Source organism: Lampetra fluviatilis, chromosome 9 (genome assembly GCF_964198595.1).
Source record: "Lampetra fluviatilis chromosome 9, kcLamFluv1.1, whole genome shotgun sequence".
NCBI lineage: Eukaryota > Metazoa > Chordata > Hyperoartia > Petromyzontiformes > Petromyzontidae > Lampetra > Lampetra fluviatilis.
In genome coordinates this window covers 5,911,847-5,938,142 of record NC_136283.1, presented here as the reverse complement: position 1 = coordinate 5,938,142, position 26,296 = coordinate 5,911,847, and the positions used below count along the sequence as shown (strand labels likewise).

Sequence of the window (26,296 nt, the reverse complement as noted above, 5' to 3'; positions counted from 1 at the left end):
ACTGTTGTGGTGTGCACGCCATTCTGCGGTGGCTTACAGTGTCTCTTTGGGTAAATGTGGATTTTAATTATAAAAGTGTTTCACATGGTGACATTGGCCATGCACATATACCATGTGCCCAAGGCCTAATTTCATATTAAATATTTCCCAGAGCACCCAACCCTACACCCCATGACTCCCCCCTCCTACTGCCTGCCCTGCCACCCCACTCCCAACAGCAGCTTGCTGGTGGTCGGGAGAGGCAAGGAAATATTAAATGAATGAATCACTGGGAGACGTACTCTGCTGGACAATGATATAGTGGGAGGAATGGAATCAAAAACAGAACCATGATCCAGAGTCTAGGCCAGTGGTTCTTAAGCTTCACTTCAGCCTTGGTACCCCTTTGATTCCACTATGTAACATCATTTTTGTTGCTGGGTAGTAAGTGTTATTTCGTAATTGCTTATGCCTAAAAAGTATAAAAAATGGCTATTATTCCCCATAAACTTTGCTTTTGTGACCAGGACAGTGATATTTTGAATTTTACCTATTTTCAATGAGAAAATGGGCGAATTTGTGTCTTTTCGTTCACATAAAGTCAGAAAAAAAAATACATATGAATCAAAATTTACTTTTATTTATACTAAAGTAATAAAAAATGACTTAAACATTTAGAAGTGAGTAGTTTTTCGAGATTTACGATTATACTGTAAATGACTTTCACGAATCAGCCCCCAAATGTAGTCTCCCATCATGTTCTCGTTATACTGTCCTTGGTAGCGGTGTTCAAAGAGCAGTATATCCTGGTGGAAGCGCTCGCCTTGCTCCTCCGAGTACGCTCCCATGTTCTCCTTGAATTTATGCTCAATTCCACCCTTCATCAAACCTCTGTGGCCAGTGACTGGTGGTTTGGAAAGTTTAGTGATCTTTAAAAGAAAATTTAGTCTTACACGTGCCAAGTACGTTGTAAGCGTACGTTATATTCGGATATGTTGGGTTAACAACTCGTGTGTTATCCGAATGTCCACCATGTATTTTAAATCCCAAATACAGTCGGGAAGTTACATCAAGCTCGTGAGTGACACCAATGTGTGCATGCCTTGGTTCCATGTTGACTGCTTCTGGGGTTGGCCCGGCTCTAAGTGCATACTTCTGTTTGCGAAGGGAGCCCATGGGCCAGTGTGTTCTGGGATTAAACTGCAACTGTGCTCTTGGAACCAGAGCAGGGCTCAGATTAATGTGCAGGTGCTTCTGGGGCTACAGCCTGGGGACCTTCGATTTGAAATGGAGCTGCCAGAAATAGTACTGCTTTTTTAAAATAATGGTTGAAATGCAATGCTATAGCACTGTGATAAATCGTAAAGGTAATTTGGTTTGTAAAGCCATTTAATCACTATGTTTATTACTACCAGTTGTGGACCAACATTTGTATATTGTTGTTCCTTTTAGCTTTGATTCAGATTTATAATTGTATATCACATTTTAAAAGCGAGACATAATATGACCAGAGTAAATACCAGTGGGGTGATTGGCATCAGGCATGGGGGTGCCACAGTGGTGAGATGTTAACTCCCTGCCAAGGTATACAGGAGGTCGTGGAATCGATCCTGGCGCTGACATCTGTATATTAGGAGTTTTGCATGTTCCCCCCCACTGCGTTGAGTAGTTGGCTACTATAAATTCGGCATAAGTCACTTCGTTGAGCTATATGATTTGTGGCCAACTCGCTTCTGAAAAAAAGAGCTAATAGCTCAGTGGGCCCTGATAGTAGTAGTGGTGGTAAAATAGTAAAAGTAAGCAATTGAATATGCCGTATAAAGGGCCGCCCAACACCATAACAGGCCTCGGCCGTCATCAAACTTAATCCAGTCCTGGATGCCAGAGCACCCTGTCAGCACGGTTCCTGTTGGCCACGGAAACGCAGCGAGAGTGAAATGTCTGCCAAGTCTTGCCTGGCTGTTACATTTTTGTTCATCCATAACACTCAAGGTTTCTAGGTGTGGCATCCTTGCACACACACAGTTTCAAGTGCTTCGGTCAACTAAGACAGCAGGGTAATGCACGTGGAACATCAACAATTTAACATGTATTCCATACCAATTATATAAAGTGAACTTATGCATTAGCCTTTAACATTAATGCAGTGATGTGATTCTTTGAATACTATGTCAGTGAGGTTTCACCTTCTCTTGTGTAACGAATGATTCATAACAGTAAATAGGTTATACATATCTCTGTGACGCTCACTAATTGGCAAATCTTTTCATAGGTGAATTGATAATGGTAAAAAATAACGGTTTCATTTTCCAACCTTTTAGATTCATTAGACTTCAACCACAGGTGAAACGAAGAGCTTCATTTTCTCATTTCAAAGTAGACCTGTATTATTTAATGTTATCTCAGCCAATAGGTTGATGCACTGTAATATATATGGAGACATAATCTAATTATGATATATTAAATATTTTTACTCATAGGGCTCCACAATAATGCACAATATTTTGTATACCCTATTGCTTTGTTGTGTTGAACAGGGCCCCATAGTTTGGATTGCTCTTGCCAATACAATTTTGTATCTCAAGGAGGATGTTTTTACATAAGCTTAATGCTGTTATTGATATCCAGAATGTAGAGGTTGCTTGCTTGAACAAATACGGATACACAAAAATGTTTTGGAAAACAAATTGGCCAACAGACAAAAAAATATATACATTTAATTTGTACGTGAAGACACAGAAGAGAGTTCTGCTTACAAATGCTCTCACTGATTTTGCCTTTGTCAATTACAACAAATGTAAACGTCTCTCTGAGAAGCTGAAAAGAATCAGGTTTTGTTATGCACGCAATTTATGTAACCAGGAGATCTGTGCGGTTTTAAAAAACACTTGATGCGGAGTTGAATCCGTCAGCGGGAGGACAGCTGTGAGGCCTGGCGTTGAGCAACTCCCTCGGACACGTAGCCAGGTTCTGCAGTAATGACGACAAATTTAAAAACGAAAAAAATTGGGGGATTTACTCTGAGCAGCTTGCAAGCACCATCACATCCTCGGGAGGCGGGGGGGATTAGCTCATCCCTCCTCGTCTGTGAGAGGAAAACGATTGGGTTTGCAGTCCCTCGCCATAGACTGTGCAACTACTGAAAGTGTAGAATTTGAAGATGTAGACAGACGGTATAAAAACAAACGCAGGAGAATTTTTAAGTGGTTCTCGGTGGACGAAAGCACACGTTGTTCAGTTAATTGGTCGTCGTTGTGCACGGCACGCCTGAGGCAGAATCGAACACGTTAGTTATTACACCCCGTCTTGTCAGCCCTTTGCTATTCAGGTTTAGCCTCTTTGAGGGGGGGTGGCTGGAGTGGTGGGAATTCTGATTACGCTAATTAGCGCTGGAAAATCTTGAGCCGGTCAACCATCACCTCGGCGCTTTAAATGCTCAGATATGCTTGCCGAAAATGAGTGTCACGTCTTAAGCCTAATAATACATCACCCTGTGCTCTGCGCTGTGTGATTTACATTTGGGAAACTGTACACGTGACACGATGGGAGATTTCCCCTGAGTTTTTTTAATCACATGAACTACTGTAGAGGTGATCATTCGAGTTCAGGATCGCTACGATATCTGAAACATTCCATTCATCGTCATTCTTATTTAATAGGCAAGTAATAATTGTGCATCAGTTTAATATGCAAGTAATAATTCTGCATCAGTTTGACCGTGAACGATCTCATCTTATTCTCGGGATGCGTGCATTGAATAGTATGTGTCAGAGTAAATTATTCACAATGCGTGCAAATTATTTGCAAGGGAACATTTATTAAACGAAATTGTACAAATGAGACAGAAAGGAAAAGAGTGATATAATACAGAGATGACGGTAAACGCTCTACGAAAATATGAGTTGATTCTTGAATTTAAACGTGGCGCTGGCTTGACAAATCATCAAATTGCTCGGGGTTAATTAGTTACATGCCCAAGTAATAAATGCCAATATTTTTTGGGGAATTCGAACATGTTTATAAAATAATGAAAGAATAAAGTATAAATAAGGACCTCAATATGTCGATATATGTAATACGGAACTGTGTTTTATAACCTCAGTCCCGACAACCATAACACTACATCCCATTTGATTTGCCAGTTTGCTTCTCTGCCACCTCCTTTTGACAGCTCTCAACCTCCCATTCTGCTTTTAAAGCGGCCAGTGGTTTGCACGTAATTATAAACAGGTGCTTAAATTAAGCTAAATGAATTTGTAACCAACAGCATTGGCTTGGTATTTGTTCTCATGGGCAACAATATGGCCTGTTAAACAGGTAATTAAACAACTGAAAGAATCGGTACAAAATTCGCTGTTGCTACTTGTAACCACAGCTGCAGAATCATGGTCATACAGAAAGTGAATATATTGGAAGTATAAAACACCTTTATGTACCCATGTTCCTCCTCGACAGAGCTTAATAGGATCATTTACAAAATGGGTTATCCTCCTGAATGTGTCCCACAGCTCTCAGGGAGGGCTCTTGCTGATAACAATATCAGCGTGCGTGTAACAGACTCGATTGTTTAACGGACTCGACTTCGTGCAACGATGGGACCTTTGGCTTAGAATAAGTAGAGGAGGAGCTTCAATGCTTCTCAGGCTGAATAAGTATAACCCGTAAAAACAAAGTTTTTCACTATAAATCCTTTATATGCGTGGCAGCGAACTTAATATAAAGGATTTAAAAATATATTCGCCTGTGGAGGACGCGGGGATCGATCCCGCGACCTTTGGCATGGGAAGCGAGGGCGCTACCGACTGCGCTACTTCGCCACAGCCTGTGGAGGGGTTACGCTCTGGGCTCTTACACCGTGACGTTCAGCCAAAGCCATGAATGAGTTATATTTGAATATATGTAAAATAATTTTTTGTTTGCCTAAAAAGTGTAAAATTTTGGGAATTTTTTTTCACGAACATTAATTGTCTCGCACAACGAGTCTGTGTGGAAAATGTCAGCTCGATTGGATCACGGGAAGTGGGTTAAAAAACGACCGAAAGATTTGCACGGTCGTAAGCAAGCAAGCAAGCACGCAAGCACGCAAGCAAGCAAGCAAGTGAACTTAATATAAAGGATTTAATAAAGGATTTAAAAAGACAAAGCTGGGCCCAGAGTTTGCCGCCTTGAACTAATGTTGCCGAAAAACATTCGTCCAGAAGGGCCCATAGGCAGATGGAATGCATTAAATGCAGCATTTGTTTTTTTTCTGTAGAAAGATATGTTTGATAAAATTAGTTATTTATTTAATACTTAGAGAATCCCACTTCTGATTCCAGGCTACGGTTGTCAACTTTGAGCAATTTCCTCAGTCCGTCTAATAAGTGTAATGTTTACGCTGCTTGCGAGTTGTTGGCTGGGACGATTGTATGTGTGGACAAAGCGTAGGTGCCCGACACCTATTTAAACAAAACCTCAGAAATGTGGAAGACAAGGGCCGCTGCAACAAACAAAGGATGAAAGCCGCGTCCACCTGTAGCTCGTGGAATTGTGTTGGGCTGTGATTTACTGGCGCAGGGTGTGTATAGCAATCACCATTGCTACTGGTCGCTTGGCAAAAAATAATCACATATTGTACGGGAGGCACAAGTGTAGGAGAGTGGATGGGGATTTTGATAGCGGAAGACTTGTGGGTATCCCCATTACAGAAGTTAACTTTCGGTGTGTCACAGTTCCTTTAATATGCTTTACCGATTCGGTTTGATTTCTGTTGTGCAATTGACTTTTGGTCTGCCTGAGAGGATGGCAAACATGGAGATGGAGCAATGACTTCAGCTCGTGTGCAAGAACTCGATGGATTGTGGCATCATTGCGGGGACCATGGCGAATGGTCAAGATATTGGGGAGACATTATTTCAGCAGTACAGTGGATATATCATGATCGATGATTATTTTAGTTTGTTTTTGCTTATTTAAATTAAACCTGGTTTTATGCTACGTTGGTTGTCACTGGTTTACTCCTGAAAATAAGACAGTCTAACAGGGCTACTATCTGGTAAAATATAGTCCATCAATCACTAGGTATTGTATCGCATTTTGCCTTTAATTCAAATTGAGAGCGTACTTTATATGCGTATTTCTTGCCAAATGTAGATTTCACCAAAGCCTCATCTTGTTCAAGGCACATTAGAGCATGACCTTGAGACATTTGTAGTATTACAAAATCGAATTAATATATTGCAATGCCTTTAATGTGAGTGAAAGTCGAAGCTGCCAGATAATTTAAACTATATTTATTTTACCAGGTGAGGCCCACTGAGTTCTATAGCTGACTTTTTAGAAGCGAGCTGGCCATAAATAATTGATATCTTCATGAAGTGGCTTATCATGCAGACATTTATAGAAGCCAAATACTCTAAACGCATGATTCTAAATGTGAAGGTAAAAACCGGAGGACCCGAAGAAAAATCCACGTGACCACAGAGAGAACTTGCAAACTCCAAATATACAGACGTCAGGGTCCCGTTCGAACCCACGACCTCCTGTATACCATGCAAGGGAGTTAACATCTTACTGCCGTGGCACACATTTTTTTGTATTTCCCATTTTTTTTGTATTTCCCATGGTTATTAATTTTTTCAAAATATATATATCTTTATAATATATGAATTTTTTTATATTGGTTTTCCAATGTACTTGGTTCCAGGTCAGTTTGAATGGGTTTGTACAGTACTTGACTATGATAAAATCATCTGGAATGTACCCAATTACATCAGATCTTGGAAGCTAACCAAGTTCGAGCAGGGGTTAGTGCTTGGTTGGGTGACCACCGTGCATAAAACAGGTGTCATAGGCTGCTGTGGGGCTACATTGTAGCCATCAAAAGTGCAGTGAAGCATTATACATTGTTGTATTGTACTACGCTCTCACATATATGCTCCCCACCTTCACCAAACTGCACTGGCGAGCATGGTGAAGTAGGGTCAAAGAGTACCCATGACCCCAACGGCGTGGTGAGGCCCTCGTCCTGCAGTGGATTGACAAAGGGATGTACATGTAAAATACTTGATGGGAGTGCCTAACGTAAGTGAACCGTTCACTCCTTTGTGCCCCGTGTCCTAGTATGGTTGTCACTCTGAGGCACAACAAACCAAGACAAATCATGGGATGAAAAAATATCTCACAACACTTGGAGAGGGGAGAGCTGCATGTAAATGCATTTTGTGGTGTATTATTACACGATTGACAAAAATCGAGACTTGTATTACCCCGGGAAGACAGATATTCTCAATAACAGCTGCCTCAAAAGAGGACTATCCTGCAAAAACCAAACAAAAGCAGAGCCAGGATCCCAGGATGTTTGTCCGGCAGTGCGAAATATGCTATGTGCAGAATGAAAACAGAAGTGTCAAGTCCACATTCTGTGTACACTGGGTTTAATTTATGGTGCATTCAATGTATGCATTGCACGTGTGAGTTACAATGTTGTGCCAAGCCGCGGTATGCAGGAGGAAAAGAAATAAAATGTGTAATTATTCTTTAAAATGTGTTTTTAGAGGATAAACACTCTTCACAGACGAACAATTATTGCACATTTTTCTCCATATAATGAACCAACCCAAATGTAGTTTTCTATTAAAGCTTGCAGCATACGCATCCTTTGGACGTTACCCACCCTCCCACTTTTTGCTCTTGTAATATTGCACGAGATTATGATAGCACTGCCCGCGCAATTGCGCGAGATACACGGCCAGGGCGGATGGTGGGCGTGGAGGGAAAGGCGTGACTCAGAAAACCGGCTGGGCGCTGTGGGAATGCGAGCGACGGACGCACGCGCGCGCGCTTGCCTGGGAATCCAGCCAGCGTTAAACGTTGCTCTCAAATGGCATGATCTAAAAGTTGATCTGGATAATCCCTTTGAGATGGAACATCTCGTTTGCATGTCTCCGACGTGTCAAGTGGCACGTACGCAGCAAATATGTAACGAAGCCTGCACACCTATAACACGTGCAGTATACGTTTATACAATGTCAAGTCCATTCATGCAGCATTGAGAACGGGGAACAATATTCTTATGGTTTTTTCGGTAAAGTCACGTAGGTAAAAAAATAAAATTAACGTTTCGGAGGCAACACAAGCTTCCGTTGGAAGCTTGTGTTGCCTCCGAAACGTCGTGATTTTTATTTTATTTTTTATTTTACTTTTATTAATTAAATTTTTTTACCTACGTGACTTTACCGAAAAAACCTAAGAATATGAATCCTTGCAGTCACGAAAGCTTCAACGGGGAACAAACCAGCCAAAATGCACCACAATCGAACACGTAAATGGACGGTGCACACCGCGAAGTTTGTACGACACGTTCTCTCTCCAAGCTGTAACGGTTGCATTTAATTTACACAATTGTTATGCTATCTTGACGATGATGTGAGAGTGGCAATGAGATCGGAGTCGGGGCGGAGCAGTGAAGCTTGGCACGCGGCTATTGCCGTCTAGCTGAAAGGCAATTTGTGGCTTTAGGATAATGAATACAGTAATACATTGGGGGGGGGGGGAGAAACACGTGTTAAGCCATTTTGTGGGCTTTACTGAATTGGGTTTGAAACACCTATTGTGCCGTGGCCCATAGCAATCATAATTACGGAATTGTAATTTTAACAAGTGCGTAATTGGTATGGTTTGTTAAACAATTATTGTAATTTTAGCGGTGCACCATTGGTACTCCAAAAATGAGTCCTTTTGAAAAGGAAAATGAACGTGCTTCCACTGAAACTGCACTCGCATGATTAGTCTTGCAACTTAAACACATTCCTGCGGAGGGAGCTGGTAGAAACGTTGGGTGCTCGGTCAATGGCCAGGGTCAACGGCGGCGTGGTGTATTCCGCAAATATGCCTGACTGTGAGGGTGGGCACAAGCCGGCATGAGTAGGTTAAACGTTGAGTTTTATAAGGGCACCACGGGGTGACCAGCCCCTCCCCACCCAGCCCCACCCCTCCCACCCCCCCACCCAGCCCCACCCTCCCCACCCAGCCCTCCCCACCCTCCCCTCCCCACCCAGCCCCTCCCCACCCTCCCCTCTCCACCCAGCCCCACCCCTCCCATTTTTGGATGCACGACGGACGGACACAATAATCCCCTGTGGGCTGGTGTAACCAGGAGGTTCCTACCAGTATGCAATGTACCCAAGCAAGGTTACGAATCTTAGCGAACTGCGTGCCGTATTGCTTTACTGTGCTGTACCGTACTCAATGTGTGCGCCATTTAATTTGTATTAAATGTTAATCGCATCGTCTATTTTTACAAGGCGATCGAGCGTGACCGTGCCAGGACTGTTATTCTTTTAGAAGCTTTACGTGAGCGCTCGTTAAGGTGCAACAACTATTTTCACAGAGGAGTCGAGCAGCACAGCCCAGGACTGTTATTATTTAATAGTTTTTCGTGGGAAATCATTAGACTTGGGGATTTGTGCTTGACATTGGCAACCTATGGGCCCCCTCTATTGTTCAGCGTTTATGTAAACGAGGTGACCAGGATGTCAAGGGGACTCATACCATGCCGGGGTAAAGAAGGCAACGCCGCTGTGTACACGGAGCTCGAAACCGGGGTTCGACAAACAATGTTGAGAACGGGCACGTGGTGCGAAACGTCACACAGCACGCAGAGAAACGTGCGGCACGACCCAAAAAAAACGCAACCGAGATTTACCACCCGCAGTGCTCACAGACAGCCACGGGAATCAAAACATCGACCCTGCGTCGACTTGCTGCTGGGGAAAACGTGCACCAACCACTCGGCTACGCCAGCAGCTTCTAGTGTTTAAACGCAGCTCTCTGTGTTGAAAATGTTTAGCGATTTGTAATGTGAAACTAATTGGTATCCTGCCTCGCACGACGAGACAGCAAGAGTGCAGCAAGTCTCAGCTTGCGTTATCAGCGGGTGATAAATGAACTGCGTTTGTACCGTTTGCTCGCGGTGTGTTTGAACAATAGTAAAAACAAACTCTAAACGTGGCTTAATTCCATGAAAGAGATCTTATTTACTTGCACACCATCGGAGCCATTGTGCATTTCCATCATCGCATCATTGTGGCCACAATTGGCACAAGTGCGCATTTTCGTTCATAAATCGGTCATAAAATCAGGTTGTGCTACTGTTCGGCAGTACTGTCATAATAATACCTGTCATCAGAAATGGGCCCGATTTTATCTAAGTAAGGTTGAGTGGGGATAATCCATGGAAGGGTTTATATAATTACCGTTTTACAGTGCACGTGCTATAGGGTATTATGGAGAGCGGTAGTGTAGCAGTTAGCGCGCTGCGCTATGAATCTGGCGACCCGAGTTAGATTCCCGCTCACGGCCAACACCAGTGGCGATAATCTGAACTGGTCCTGAGCCTTCCCTAGATCGACTCAGCCTAAAATGAGTACTCGGTGTGGTGTGTAAACATCGCGACTGTGGAGACAAAGGCGGTCGGGCATGGTGCTGGCCACCCACCCCCTCGTGTCCTGTGCCGGCCTTCATAAGTGCTCTCTAACAGCACTTGTCCCAACAGTCTATTAAAGGCTATACGGGGGATCTTTGTTCTTGTTTGTGGGGTTACGTTGTGGGGAGCGGTAGTGTAGTGGTTAGCGCGTTGCGCTTAGAACCCAGAAACCCGAGTTCGATTCCCGCTTACGGCCAACACCAGTGACGATAATCTTAACTGGTCCTGAGCCTCCCCTAGATCGACTCAGCCTAAAATGAGTACTCGGTGTGGTGTGGAGACAAAGGCGGTCGGGCGTGGTACTGGTCACCCACCCCCTCTTGTACCGTGCCAGTACAAGAGGGAGGGCCGAATTAAGGTTATTGTAGGTCCTAGGCACTTCTGTTTCGTAAGCCGTCAGTGATAACTTTCTAGTTGGAACTGCTGTCCTATGCTACTATCGCCGCTGTCACTCCGCTTGTTTCACGCGTTACTTTGTCCAGCCACTGGACAGATGTCTTTACTGACACGTTTATTTAGTCTGTGCTCTAATTCGATGAGAACGCGCCGTGTGCCGCAGATGAGCAGATTTAATTTGAAATTATTACAAAAAGAAACAAGGTAAGCCTGAAACTATTATAAGCGAACATTTCATAAAATTTGTTTTACTATGATGATCATCATTTCGTACAACGCAGCTTTAAAAGGATGGCGTTAATTTTAATCGATAACAAATTCAATGTTCTGACATGACGACCGCATGGCAAGCGCCCGTGTGTCTTTACTTTCATGTAAGCTTAAATATTTGTTTGACTGTTATTTTAGGTGCAATAAGCCTCACAACGAGTCACGGCTTGCTACCACTGCAAAGAAATTGCAACGAGCGGCCATATAAATATACGTATTCAAGAAAATATCTTGGTTACATTTTTGTTTATCATATAAACAAAAACAAACACGGTCAAAGTTTGTTTTTCGTAGGCCCTTTAGTTTTCGAAAACAGTTCCTACTGCGCCTATTGGATAATACGTCCCTGACAAGAGGGGGTGTATGTGGGGGGAAGAGTTGATATTATTTACCGCACGTTGGCACAATGATTGGGGCGTGCAACAACTCATTTAGCCAGAGAGTAGCACTGGTGCGTAGCTCATGTGGGAAAGCAGCTTTCCCAGGAGTTGGTTGTTGCCACAGGTGCTAATGGTTAATCTGCGTGAGCCAAACTGGACTGACAAAACAGACGTGAACGAACCCGTGGAATGAATGCGACGCTTGGCTGCGCAGCGCGGGGGATGGACCCCATGCTGTTAATTATTAATGGGCCTTCCAGGGTGCCATCCCGTGCAGTATTGAACTGTGGCTCACCGGACATCACACGAGCAGGAGTGGGGGGCATTGACTGGTGTCGGGACGGCCTCAGGAGGCATCTGAACTAAAAACGAAACTATTATTTAAACTAAACTATTTGTTTTTATATTACCAGGTAAGGCCCACTGAGCTATGCAGCTCTTTTTCAGAAGCGACTTGGCCACAAATGATTGCTCAACGAAGTGGCTTATCACGTGGATATTTATAGCAGCCAAATACTTTACACGCGTGTTGATTCTACATGTGGAGGGGGAAACCCAGAGGACACAGATAAAAGTCCACACGACCACGGGGACAACATGAAAACTCCAAATATAGAGGGATCGAACCCACGACCTCTTGTATACCATGCGAAGGAGTTAACATCTGGCTTAATCAAACACACATGTTGGAAACGTGGAGGGCAAAACCAGAGGACCCAGACAAAAATCCACGCGACCACGGGGAGAGAATGTGCAAACTCCAAATATGCAACAGGCGTTGGGGTCGGGTCCGGTTTCGAACCTACGGCCTCCTATATTCCAGGCGAAGTAGTTAGCAACTCGCTACTGTGACGCCCATCTAGCTGGCTTTTGCAGGGGTCGTTTTTGTGTTGGTTGTGTCTTCATTTCCCAGCGTACACCCAGCAGCAGTGTGAATGGGTACACCACGGACAGTGGATATGTAGGTGACGTGCGATGGGGTAAATTATGGGTGCTCCCATGTTTCCCAAGACAATTGGCCAGCATGGAAGAGGACGCCAAACGCAACTCTTGCAGGGCTGCACCGTTACCTTTTTTGTTGCCTCACAACCTCGTATAATTGTACAAGATGCTATATTGGGCACGGCTTATCTCGTAATATTGATTCAGTGCGGCCACAATGAGTAATCTAATGGGGTTTTAATCGCCAATATGGGATGTGGTCAATCGAGCTTATAAAGAACATATTAAATAATGCGTCCATTGAATTGCGTGCACATTTTTTGACCACAGTTCCTTTTTCTTCCACCCATACACAAAAAAAATATTAAGCGTCATATAACTGAACGGGGGATCACAAGACATCTGGACCACCCTGTACAGGACATTAGCGTATTTGATTGCCGTTTATATATGCAGAGGGTCTCCTTTGTGAGAAAGCAGATTTGTTTAGTCGAATGAGTCCTACCTGATTTTAAATAAGAGGTCTGTTTGAAATAATTTCACCGCGTGAATAAGTTATTTTGCAAAGGGCTGCTATAATTCTAAAAACATCGAAATAAAAAAGAGTCTATCAGTGTGTGAAAAACACACACACCTTTCATAAGGAAGGACGCCGTGACTTTTCAAAACGACTATAAATACGCACCGTAAATGTTTATCAGCATCTCCTGAGCAACATCGCTCTGGCCTGTGCCGCTGGGGGGTTGATTAATTATTGGCCGTGCAGGATAAACAAAAGCGTCAGCAGAGTCGTCGTGTGCACAGCCGTGGAGAGCCGACAACGCAGCAAGGGCGTGGGTCCATTGTGCAGTTTTTTTCCTTCCCAACTTGACGACTTCTTCTTCGTCTTCTCTCTGTTCTGCCCGTGCACGTGGTCCTTATCTGTGTTTCACCTGATTGTGCCAAAAAGTTATTCCCGCTAAGGTGAAGTGTAACAATGGCATTTTTGTTTTATCCACAATTATCAAAGGCATCTAATCGCGCAAAGAAACATGGGCAGATGCACGCTTGCAATTGGTTTGTGAGACACAACGAGGACTATTATACATACACTAAACTATTATATTCACCACTAGGCCATTAGCTATTTTTCAGAGCTACTCTGGCCCCACGTTACAGCTCATCGAAGTGGCTTGTATCATGACATGTGGGAATTTACAGTCACCGCCAAATAATCGAAACGCAATGTTTGTAAATGTCGAAGGCCCAGATAAAAATCCACGCGGCCACGGGGGGGGGGGGGGGGAGAACGTACAAACTCCAAATATACAGCAGCAGGCGTCAGGGTTGGGGTTAAACCCAGGACCTCGTGCATACAAGGCGGGGGAGATAAACCTGCACCATGGCGCCTTATGGATTAAAGAACAAATTAGAGACATTAAATGTAAAAGAAAATAAACAGATTGGTGCGCTTGGGCAGGATACGTCGCCTGTTCGGGATGATGACCAGTGGTCGAGACGAAGACCAGATTGGCAGTTAAAGGAGGGAACACGTGTTAGAGTGTGTCCACCATGGAGACGGAGCGATGAACTCGGCTCGTGAAGGTGTGAGGTGGATTGTTATATAACAGGACACAATTCTTTCCTTCCATGTTGCTCTGTCTTCCATTGCTCTCTTGATATATTTTTAAACCAGGTAATAACCCTAAAACGTGTACCCGTATTCTCCAAGGAGACTGTTTTTTGTCCTGCTGCACGTTTTTCCCTGGGTTTATGTAAGCAGCTGAGCGAGCGCTCTTGACTGTGACTGGCCTGGAGTCTTGGCGGTGAAGCTACTTCCACCAGATCAGCATTTGCCCGAGAAGTTTTTTTTTTGCTGAAAATAGCTCCTTGTGAAATTGCTTACATTGCAAGGAATCTATTTTTACTGCAGAGTTAAAAATAGACCTTGCCACTTACAGCGAATTTTCACTCGACAAAGAGTGCTTTTTTGTGCCGTTGCAATGCGGTGTCCTAAAATTTTCCTTTGCAGAAAGCCGCATTACGTGCATATCCCCTAGCTGCTTGTACCTTCCGCTTAATATTTTCAAATTGAGTTGTATGACTCACACTCATCGGAATTGATGTGCTGTGCAGTAGACTCATAATTTAAATATCTACAGTTTCCTCTCTTTCCCAGAGACTGATCATCTATACCGTATTCTTATTATTTTGCTCACTTTAAAATATTAAATTTGCGTGTGACCGTTCAGCCCAATCTCATAATGTGGGTGTATTTCACTATGACATATGAATAACTGTGACCCCAATTTTTTTTGTTATTTTCTTTCACGATTTGAAAGTTTATTCGTGCCTAACATGTATTTCCCCCCTCTGAAATGTATAATAATTGCATGAGTGGAAATGCTCTGTGATCATAAATCCAAACTGATCGGTACAAGTGCCCTTCCATGCCACCTTTTGTTCCTCGCTGTGTTCACACGTGCACAGCGCAGCATATGGTAAATTGCCGTGAAACCATTTTGGCACGATGCTGTAAAGCACAACTCCTTCATATTGCCTACCGGCGAGCACACAAAAGTATACAGTGTCCAACACCCAGTCGGCGTCTTCTAAGTGCACACAGATGCTCGGAAATTGAGCAGTAATTGAGACGGCAGATGGCGGGAGCTTTAAAGTTACGATGCATAGTATTCCCTCGGTGTCCTGCTGCATCCGTGTCCTCTGCATCTCAACACAAATCCATCTCCGCGATGCCTCCCCAAATATTGCGAAATTGTCGCCACCCCTCCTTTGCATATAAACGGGCACCTTCACTCCAGGTCGCCGACAAATCTGTCTTCGTTTTTTTAATTAGCGGTTTGCGATAGATCAATACAAGTATGTGCTCTCACATTTGGTGTTGTGAAGATGTTATTACATGAGTTTTACCCCTCTAAACCATGGCCATCCCTCTGCTGTGGTGTTGGCATCATGCTTTGAGACAGTCCCAAGCGAATGCCATCATCTCAGGCGTGGTCGTTTCGAATGCTACTGTAATGTGCTATTGTAAGGTCACACAAGATTTTCAGATTAAAAGTACATACACAAAATATATTGCCAACATTTCAACAGTGCAACTCTTGTCTAATTATGATTCTTTATGATTGAATGATACCTATAAGGACACCCTCTCTAAATATAGTCCAGCTATTCCCTACTTTACATGACAGTAACTTTTCATCTGGCTTCAGATTCAGTAGGCTACAAATTCCGTCCTAGGTTTTCCAATCTTAGTTGCCGTGTGCAGGAGGATTCAGACTCAAGCTTTATTTTAGCCGATAAGGCAATGCTAAGCAGCGGTTTTACTCAGACGTTCATTGAGTAGTGGTTTCATCATCAGCACACATTTGTCAGTTTATAAATATTCTACAGGTGCCTTCTTACTAATCTGCCACCTTATAAGCCCACGTTGCAATGTGTGCTAATGTCGAGCCATTGGTTTACGTGATCTCTGCAGGTGAGGTGGGCCCTATCCTGATGTCGCCCGACAGCCAGTCGCAGTTCATCCCGCTCAGCGACGTGCTGTGTGCCGCCATCAGCCACCTCAACTCCAAGCAGCAGGCGGTCACTCAAGACTCGCTGCTCAAGCACCTAGCCCACAAGTTTCCAGGTAATGATGACCAGATGCCTCAACAGCCGGGAGATCCACGGAAAAGGGCAAATGTGTACGTACTTGTGGAAACCAGCCGATGGCTTGCACACATTTATTTCGAATAATTTTCTGCCAGTATCTTTGTATGTTGAACTTCTTTCACACAGTCCGTGTGTATGTTGAACTTCGTTTACACCATACGCAGCCAACCGTGCTAATCAGAGGTATGTGGGAAGGACGACAAAATAAACACACGCAAAAAAAAACCCAATGTATAATCTTAGCAACTGGCATTTCGGTTGACATTTCTTTGTGCATTTCAGGCGTTCCAGTTCCGAGCAGGGAGATCCTACACAACATGCTGAGCAGCTTGATCAAGGAGCGCAAGATCTACCATACGGGGGAAGGCTACTTCATCGTGACGCCACAGACCTACTACATCACGCCCTCGCTCATCCGTGACGAAAACAAGTGGGTGAGGCCGGAGGGAGACAACCAAGCCACCCCATTTCCAGAGGTGACTGTGTGCCACGACCTGCCGGAGAAAGACGCGCAGCCATCACGGGCTCACTGCCGCTCGTGCCAGTGCTTCCTGGAAAGTGGGTACGTCGTGGAAAGGTCTCGCTGCGACAAACAGGAAGGCGGCCATGCTCATGATCCCAAAGATGCAAAGCCGCCCCAACTGCTGCGCGTCGTGTCCGCGAATTCTGGCAAGAGCAAGAAGAATGACAAGAGCGCTGCCCATGCCAACAAAGACTCAAAGCAGCAGCACTCCGCCGCTGTCAATCATGCCGAGTCCGGTAGAAAGGTTGACGGCAGATCTGCGCTCGAAAAGGACCCGAAAGTTTCCCACCAGAGTGTTCACGTCACCTTCTGTAACGATAAGGGCAAAAAGTTGGAAAAGGGAGTGCAAAATGATTGCAAAGATGTGAAAGGTGTGCCAGTCGCAGTGGTGGCAGTCCCTTGCACAGAAAAGATGAAGTTGCCAGAGGTAACTGTGGGACGACCAGAGAAGGAAAAGGATGGAGAAAAGCTGATGAAGAAAATCAGCCTGAGACTGTTTCGGAGGAGCTCCCAGCGGAAAGAGAAGGTCCTGCAAAAGGAACTCGTGACATTCTCCGCCCAGTTCCCGCCGGAGGAATGGCCGGTCCGGGACGAAGACTCTGCAGAGAACCTCCCGAGAGACGTGGAGCACCAGATAATCCGGCGCATCAACCCCGATCTGACGGTGCAGAACCTGATGGTGCACACGGCGCTCATGCAGCGCGTGCCAACGGACGGGCAGCAGGCAATGCGCAGCACGGGCACCTGCACCGAGCTTCCGCAGTCACGCTCGAGGGTCAAGGTTCGCAGCCACTCGAAGAGGGTGCACACGAGCTCGCGGGCGTACAGCAAGGGGGGACACCTGCCTCGCAGGCGGCTGAAGGCTTCGTCGAGAAGCAGCCTTGACGAGGCAAATCAGCAGAACGGGAAGAGAGCCACGAGAAGGCGGCACTCGCAAGCGCCCGGAGAGAAGGCCACCGTGAGGAACGGCAACAATGAGGGCCCGTCAGAAGCGTGGCAGGCAGTGGAGGAGGTCAAGCAGACTGCCGCTGCTTGTCAGCACGAAGAGTTTGCGGGGGTTAATCAAGGGGACCTGAGAACGTTTGATGCGAAAGAACAATTGGAGAGGAGCGATCCCTCCAAAGTTATTGGCAGTGAGCAGAATGTGATCACGTGGCCTAAGAATGCGAACGCATGCCAACCGGAAAGGTTAAAGTTTAGGTGGAGGGCTGTGGAACACACGAAATCCACTGGGAGCTCGAGCACGGATCCGCATTCCCCGCAGGTTCCAAGCGAGCAAGCATCCCTGCATCGCCGCAGCCGGCACAGGGAGCAGGATAGCGACCTCTTTAAGAGCGTCTCCAGAATGCCGACCATACTGAGCCCCAGGCTGGAGCCTGCCAGGGTCAGGACTGAGGACCAGGCGTTGACACAAAACCCACGACTGTCAGATCCGGTTTACATGCAGGAATTCGGACAGCCGCAGCAGCCCGCCGGCCAGGAGCTGATGCGCGCGGGTCGAGCGCACTGCCGGGTCACTTCCGACCGGCACACGCTGGATGGCAGCTGCGATTCTGCGAATGGGGCTTTTCACTCTCAGTCGGTATCATTGTCAGCCTTTCCGCAGAGCAGGGATTGCCCCTACGGTGATCACCCACGTGGCATGAGCACAGCGGATTACTTCAACTACAACGAGTCGCGGGAGACCGTCCTGTGCGCGCCGGCGGCAGCGTCGGGAAGGGCGTTCGCGGACTGCAACTCGAATCGCCTGAAGCACGAGAAGCCCGAGAGGGAGTGCGGCAAACAGAGGAGGCAGCCGGAGAAACTCCCGGCGCAAAACCCGCACTCGAGTGGAGCCCTCGACAGAGCCAAGGCCGAATTCGAGGTGCCGCTGCCGAAGAGCGACGTCTGCGCCGGGAAGTCGGCGAGGCCCGAGCAGAGGGAGAGGGCGAAGCAGCAAGATGCTCACTTCCTCACCCAGGACCTGCGCTCGATGAGCGAGAGCGAAGGCATGACCGATGACGACTACTTGCTCTACACGCAGGAGGTGCCGGACGACAGCGAGGGCAGCTCGCTCTGCATCAACGACGAGGACGAGGACGATGGGGATCTGAGCCGCCTGAGCATCCCGCCGTTCAGTTGCGGCCCGGCGAGTGAGCAGTTCCCACCCCTGGATAACAGCGTCAATGGCGCCAACGGCGTCCCTCCTGACGCATATGCCCACAGTATGCAGTACGGGCTCTTCCGCTATAACTACAACCAGAAGAACCAGCGGAGTTCCAGTGAGGAAGCGTGGAATGGAAACAGCAAGGGCAGCACTCAAACCCTGGAGGTGGGAATTGACAGCATTGATCCACAGCAACGTCCCGGCAGCGGGAGCAAGGGGGGCGCAGGCACTTCCAAACAACGCTCGCTTGAAGACAGCAGCCTGAGCGCCGACTGGGACAACAACGAGAAGGGGAATTGGAAGCAGATACAGCAACAGCAGCAGCACCAGCAACATCAGCAGGGCTCCATCCCCTACTCGCACGCGGTGGACGAATCGACCACGATGCTGGAGGACGGCACCGGCGCAGTAGAGGGGAGCATCTTCGACTACAGTCCGGGTTCGGAGGGTGACTCGTGCGGAGAGGCGGCGCACGACGAGGAGATCTCGGGCATCTTCGCCTGGCGCGGGGTCGGCGGCGCTGGCGGTGGCGGTGGTGGCGGCGGCGGCGGTGGCGGCGTCCGGGACCCGGAGCGGGGCCTCCCTCACAAGTTTGCACGTGGCGTGGATAGCGCGCTGGAGGAAGAGGCCGCAGAGGCAGAGCTGCAGCAGCGGTTCGAGGGCGCCCTGACCATCGCGAGCCCGGACCCGAGCGTGACGAGCACGGCGGACAGCGGCGTGCCGCCCAGCCGCCTCGACCACACGGACATGAGCAGCGTGACGGGCGACAGCGGCTTCAACTCGCCCAGGTAGGGGGGGGGAGGCCCGCTGCCCCACGGGGCCAGTTAGGTCTCGAGAGACACAGAGAGACAGAGAGTCGGACCTCTCACGTGGCTCCCATTAAAATCTTCGGTCTCCTAAAGAGCCACTGCAGGACAGTAGAACAGAGGGCGGGGAAGGCGGTAACATTTCCCAAAGGGTATTGGAGGCAGTTGGTGTGGAGTAGTGATGCGGGAGTCGACGCACCGGGCTATGAGTCAAGCGGCCTGAGTTTGATTCCTGGCCACGGCTAAGATTAGTGGTGAGTGATATTTGAACCGGTCCTGCTCCCTCTCCCACCCCACTTCACGAACTGGCATTGAACACCGTGGTGGAGTATGGGAAAATAACTCCCATGACCGACATATACGTTTGTATTATGTTGAAATTCTTTCACGCTGTACATAGCCAACCGTGCTGATTGGAGGTGCGGGGGAAGGACAACAAACTAAACACATAAAGCAGTTCATGACTAGTGGAGGTCTCCACTTGTCAGTGGATTGACAAAGGATGCGAAGGAGCTGGAAATGTTTTGACACGCACGCTTCCCAGTCATAACCAGCCTGTGCTTTGTCATACAAAATTAACTTAACCTATCAAACGCTCACATAGGGTATGGCGGCTGATTTATTAATTCGTTCGTTTCTGAATCCGCTTTTCCTGGTGAGGGTCGTGGTGGCAGCATGTTGAGTCGTGCAGTCCAGACTTCCCTTTCCTTGGCGACAGACTCTAGCTCTTCCTAGGGAATTGCCATTTGTTCCCAGGCCAGCCGAGTGACATAGTCACCGCCAGTGTGTCCTGGGCCGGCCCCGGGGTCTTCGCCCAGTGGGACGTGCTGCCCGGTAGAGTTCCAGGGGGAGTCTATCGGGGGGGGCATCCTTACCAGGTACCCGAATCACCTCAACTGGCTCCTGTCAATCCGGAGGAGCATTGGCTCGACTTTGATGCTCTCCCGGATTACCGAGCTCCTCACCCGATCACGGACAGTGAGCCCGGCAACCCTGTGGAGAAACGTCATTTCAGCCGCTTGTTCCCGCAATCTCATCCTTTCGGTCGTTACCCAAAGCTCATGGCCATAGGTGAGGGTGGGAACGTAGCTCGACATGTAAACCGAGAGCTTTGTTCGAGAACTCAGTTTCCGTTTCACTACCACGGAACGGTACAGCACCCGCATCACTGCAGACGCCGCACCGATCCGCCGGCCGATCTTCTGCTCCCACTTACCATCACTTGCGGAAGAGACCCTGAGGTACTTAAACTCCTCCACTAAGGGCAGCTGTTCTCCCCCCTGACCTCGTATTTTCCTTCACTGTGCTCGACAACCAGTCCACACCACATTTTTATAAAAGCAAACCATTTCCTACAAGGTTAATAATTTTCTACGTGCCTTATATATATAAAAGTTGATGTTAAAATATGTATCTTATCGGCATGCTTAGACAAAAGAAACGTTCCCCTGGATATGTGTTAATTTAAACGTTACTTATATATGTATATTTCTGGTGGCTTAAACTTTACACGTACAATATACACATGCGGGGTGGTCACGAATATGTAACGGCTATTAAGAGTGCGTGCACTTTAGCATATTATATATATTTTTAAACTATCAATACAAACAACAATTAATCTATTCTAGCAGTGCAGAAAAATGGGATTTGAAAATACGTGAGAATTATAGCCAATGTGAGTTTTTGGATAACCTAAAATCATTGTAACGTCTCATGTACATGATACATGAAACACGAGTATACTATTGTTCCAAATTGTATGAATTCACTGGTCAATATTTTTTACGTGAATGTTAAACGTGAGCGCCTTGAACGTGGTGTAATGAATATGGGCACGAACCATGAGCATCGCAATCTCTGATGTTGCTCGTCAATAAATGGGTCTGCTTGCCATTGCAGGACCCGAGAGAGCTTGGCATCCAACACCTCAAGCCTGGCCGATGGTGTGAAGCGGCATGGGCAGCTGGGCCTGTCAGATGGCAGGAACGGCGTTACGCTGGCCGAGCAGCAGCAGCATAAAACCGCGAGGTTGCAACCAACGAACCCCATGCAGCACAGCTCCGCGCTTCCTCCCGCAGCGAGGACGAGTCACTTCAGCGGCCTCGTCGCCACGAACGCCAAGTTCGGCTGCGGCCAGGCGCTGCAAAACGTGCCTGGCGACATGAGTCACAGCGACTGCGCGAGCCTGCCGCGGCACACGCCTGGCAAAACGAGCGCGGACGAAATGCACGCCGCGCAGAAAATCAAGCAGAACGTACGCGGCCCCCCGGTCACTCAGCAAGGCAGGCACCCTCCTTTTCCGGTCTCCTCCTCGGAAACGGACCGCTCGAATTCCTTCTCCAGCCTCGCTGCAGCCGAAGCCTCGCGCTCCGTGCAATTCGCAGAGGTGGCGAGGTCCGGGGCGGATCGGTGCACTTACTCGGCCGCGTACAAGGGACAGGCCCCATTCGGCGACAAGGACGCTGATGGCGAGAGCCGAGACAGGCCACTGTTTCCGCTCACTCCTGCAATAAACGTGTGATTTGACCGCTGAAGCCCAGTGGCAATCGAAGCTGCCTGTTGGTGCAGCAATATCGGGCCGGTTGGCAATGGCTTTGTGGTGCATGCAGGCAGTTTTGTTTCCAAATGTCCACGTGGGACATCAAGACTGGCCTTCCTTTAAACAGTGAGCTTTGGGTTGTTTTTTTTTACGCGGGTCTTTTCCTGATTTTAGAATAAATTCATTCGCAGGTACTCAACATGTGGACCTGTATAGTTAATTCTCAATATTTATTTTTTGTAACCCCTCCTGCTATGCGTGTGGCTTTCCAAGGAAACTCGTGCGTGAGCGTAGTTGTGCTTTGTGTTTTGCCTGCGCGGTGTGTGTATGCGTGTGCACGTGTGAATGAGTACGTGCGTGACGTTGAATCGAGTTTAATGTGTGCGTTCGCTTCGGTGGAAATGTACTCATTGCTACCATTGCCCAATTAAAATACGGTGACATTTATTGTAAAATTGCACTCTTGGCTCTTATTCTGGATTTGCATGTTCCTTGCAAAGAAACAAAAAAAGTTCCAATTCTCAATACCCCACGGGACGTGTGTGGAACAAAATCCCAAGCGCTGTGCATTTACTGAGCTTGCGCATATATTCCAAGTTCGTGCGAAAAGTATTTCCTAAGCATACACACGTTGTTAATGTCATAACTGAACGATCATTACATTAAATAGTGTTTGGCATATTACTTGTACATACTATTTACGCTTGTTAATCATGGTTAGATATTGTTGCCATTGTTCCCCAACTCATCTGTCCATGATGAGATGCCTCCACCCCACATCCGTTTTTAACCTGCTTCTATCGATTATTAAAATATAGGTACTCTTTCTAGTGCCACTGTCTCCAGAGGTAAGAGCCAAGGGATAGTTGGACAAGTATAGCTCCAATTGTGCATGTGTGTAAGACCAGTGCAGTGGCAAATCAACAGCTGCCAAATATACAATGTTGCAAAATAAGTAATGATGTCAAGTAGCCTTACGGTACCGTCGTAATTTTGAACTTGAAATAGGCTGTGTCATAACTGCGTGCAAGCTGCGGGATACGTAAAAGAAGAACGGAAAAATAATGTTTCAAGGAACGCGTAGAGCGAACAGCAACGAAGCGACCAGGCACAGACGCCGTCCTGTTCACAACCACCTCCGTCGTCTAAAAAGACCACTCACTGGGCGGGATTGATCCGTGTACTGTGCACGGTGGATTAACTTGAAACAAAATGGAACGCTTTGCGGCGTGGGCGAAACACGCAACACGCTAGAGCCACCGTCCTGAGCAACAATGTGGCGCTGAAGAAAAGTTCAATCGGAACCGGCTCGCAGGAGACAAACCTGCGAATTGGACTACCTCCGGCCCCACTTAAAATCAATGCCGACGTAAATGGTGAATAACAATGAAGGATATGTGTTGGCTACGTGCGTTGTTATATTTGGCGTGGGTTTTTTTTTTAAATTTCTCCATAAGCAAAATCAGCACGTGAGACATTTGTGTTACATTTTTGCAACGATTATTTTGTTTCAACTGATAAGTCTGTGGATTATTATTTTATGTTAGTACAGTACATTGCTTTCAGAGTTGTTGTATTAGCTTGACCTTATTTTATGAGACTAAATGTAAAGCTGTAATGGATGTGTACCATATTTATCTGCTCATCACTCTTTTGTAATAAACTTAATGGCTTATACCTGACAACAGTTCGTTGATATTTCCATCGCCGTTGAATCTTACGTTGGGGCTTTCCACTACTCGCAGCAGTCGTGAACGGCTGGCTGCATAAGTTGAACACACGTTCAACTTTGGGTTGCTCGGTCAATGGCCAGGGTCAACGGCGGCGTGGTGTATTCCGCAAATATGCCCGACTGTGAGGGCGGGCACAAGCCGGCGTGAGTAGGTTAAACGTTGACTTTTATAAGGGCACCACGGGGTGACCAGCCCCTCCCCACCCAGCCCCACCCTCCACACCCAGCCCCTCCCCACCCTCTCCACCCAGCCCCTCCCCACCCAGCCCCTCCCCACCCTCCCCTCCCCAACCTCCCCTCCCCAACCTCCCCTCCCCAACCAGCTACTCCCTGCACGACGGACGGACACAATAACCCCCTGTGGGCTGGTGGAATCAGTGGGTTCCTACCAGTAAAACCCCTCTCTATATCAACACAGATTGAAGGAGGGATTCCAAGATTTCCCGACGAGAGACGCAGCATGTTTGTTCCTAGCATCGCTGGCAAACAACAGGCACCATATCTCTCGCTCCCTTACACCCGTTTCCCCAGCCCAAGGTACTCGAAAGGAATTCACAGCAAAGGAAAATTGGTCCCACCTGCGATTAATTAATGTTCAAAATCTCAATTTCTACTTTTGAGTGATCAACTTTCAAAGACGGCTAATAACATAATCTTAACCAGCTGGCCACTACAAACCGTACTCTCTGGATTATTAAGATGCAACATTTTTTTCCACATCTTTAAAAGCAAAAGTTGGGAGGGCGTCTTACAATCCAGTATGCACGTGGTTGTGACTTGATGTGTAGAACTTTATTATCACCGAGAACAGGTTTTGGGATGAGGCATAAGCAATTAGGACATAACACTTAGTACCCAGGAACAAAAAAAAGTTTTTTTGGTTACACAGTGAATTATCTAGAGAATACGGTACCCCACCCCCTCTCCGCCTCCCCCCAAAGTCATCCATCCACCTTCCCCCATAACCTTCCCGTCACGATACCTTTCCCCAAAAAAAGCAAGAATTGCCATCAATTAAAAGCTAAACTCGCAACCTTTTTTTCACATGCCTGCAAAAGTTGTGCCGAGTAACGTGCCAAAACTTTAAAGCTTGCAAATGGAGAGCAGATTTGTACTCCTCTGCCCAGGCCCCCGTGGTGATGCACTTAGACCAATTGTCAACACGTCTGCCGAGGGCGGTTCCTTGCATGAGCCGCGAACCGAGCGACACTCTTAGGCGTGTGTCTGTGTGCCTATTGCAGGGCGGCACCGCTGCTCAAATGTGGGGCAGCAGACCCCTGATTATCTAAAACCCGCAGACAAAACCGTTAAACACATTCCTGCGGAGGGAGCTGGTAGGAACGTTGGGTTGCTCGGTCAATGGCCAGGGTCAACGGCGGCGTGGTCTATTCCGCAAATATGCCCGACTGTGAGGGCGGGCACATGCCGGCGTCAGTAGTTTAAACGTTGAGTTTTATAAGGGCACCACGGGGTGACCAGCCCCTCTCCACCCAGCCCCACCCCTCCCCACCCAGCCCCTCCCCACCCTCCCCTCCCCACCCAGCCCCTCCCTCCACACCCAGCCCCTCCCTCCACACCCAGCCCCTCCCTGCACGACGGACACAATAATCCCCTGTGGGCTGGGGTAACCAGGAGGTTCCTACCAGTAAAATATATATCTGTGTAATTTGAGTCTCGGTGAAATAACCTTCATATAAGAGTATACTGTGTGTATATATATCATATACACTGAAGTGAATCGTGCCATTGCATACTCCTGTTTACTGTATTAAATATCAAATTGGGCAAATTGTAGATAAAGTATTAAGACACGTCGAGGACCTGTTTCAATATATCACAAACAGTTTCGTAATGCAAGAACACATCTATCATGCATCTTATTTGTTTTACACTAACATTTTCAAGTTTAAATACAATGTTTGCAACTCCTATATATAAAAGTATAATAATAAAAAATATGAATATTTACATCCCTTTGTCAATTCATGCTGGATGAAGGCCTATTCCACACTATTGGTCATGGGGAGTTGTTTTGACCATACTTCACCGTGCCGGTCAGTGCCAGTTGGTCAAGTGGAGGCAACCAGGACCGATTTGCGGATATCACTTGCTACTCATGCTGGCCATGGCCAGGTATCTCTGGGTTCAAGGCACAGTGCGCTTACCACTGCACCTCCACTCCCCCGTATGACAACACTTTGATAGTACTGCCATATAAAATAACTTGCATAATTTAAACTTTGCAGCACCAATGTGTTGAGTACATTTAGTTTATAATTTGGCTTTTGATGGCAGAATCACCACTGTTATAACCACAAAACACTCATAGCAAGCGACCCCACACAGACTTTGGAGTGTTGATGCAGGCAGCCTTTGCCAACACTGAATGGCAGGGTCCTAAAATAGGATCATATGAACACAAACCCGGATTCTTTTCAGTGCTATTCACAACACTGGGGCA

General features: G+C 47.0%; 1 protein-coding gene across 1 annotated transcript in view; it reads left to right on the top strand.

Annotated features, from left to right (window-relative positions):
* Nucleotides 1-22,653, top strand: part of LOC144934166 (uncharacterized) — a 66,534-nt gene extending 43,881 nt beyond the window's left edge. Inside the window, exons 2-4 of the mRNA XM_078859706.1 lie at nt 15,911-16,063; nt 16,369-19,543; nt 21,464-22,653. Of these exons, the coding sequence (XP_078715832.1) occupies nt 15,911-16,063; nt 16,369-19,543; nt 21,464-22,085 (3,950 nt within the window). The 3' untranslated portion in view covers nt 22,086-22,653. The remainder of the gene's footprint in view (nt 1-15,910; nt 16,064-16,368; nt 19,544-21,463) is intronic.
* Nucleotides 22,654-26,296: the final 3,643 nt, after the last annotated feature.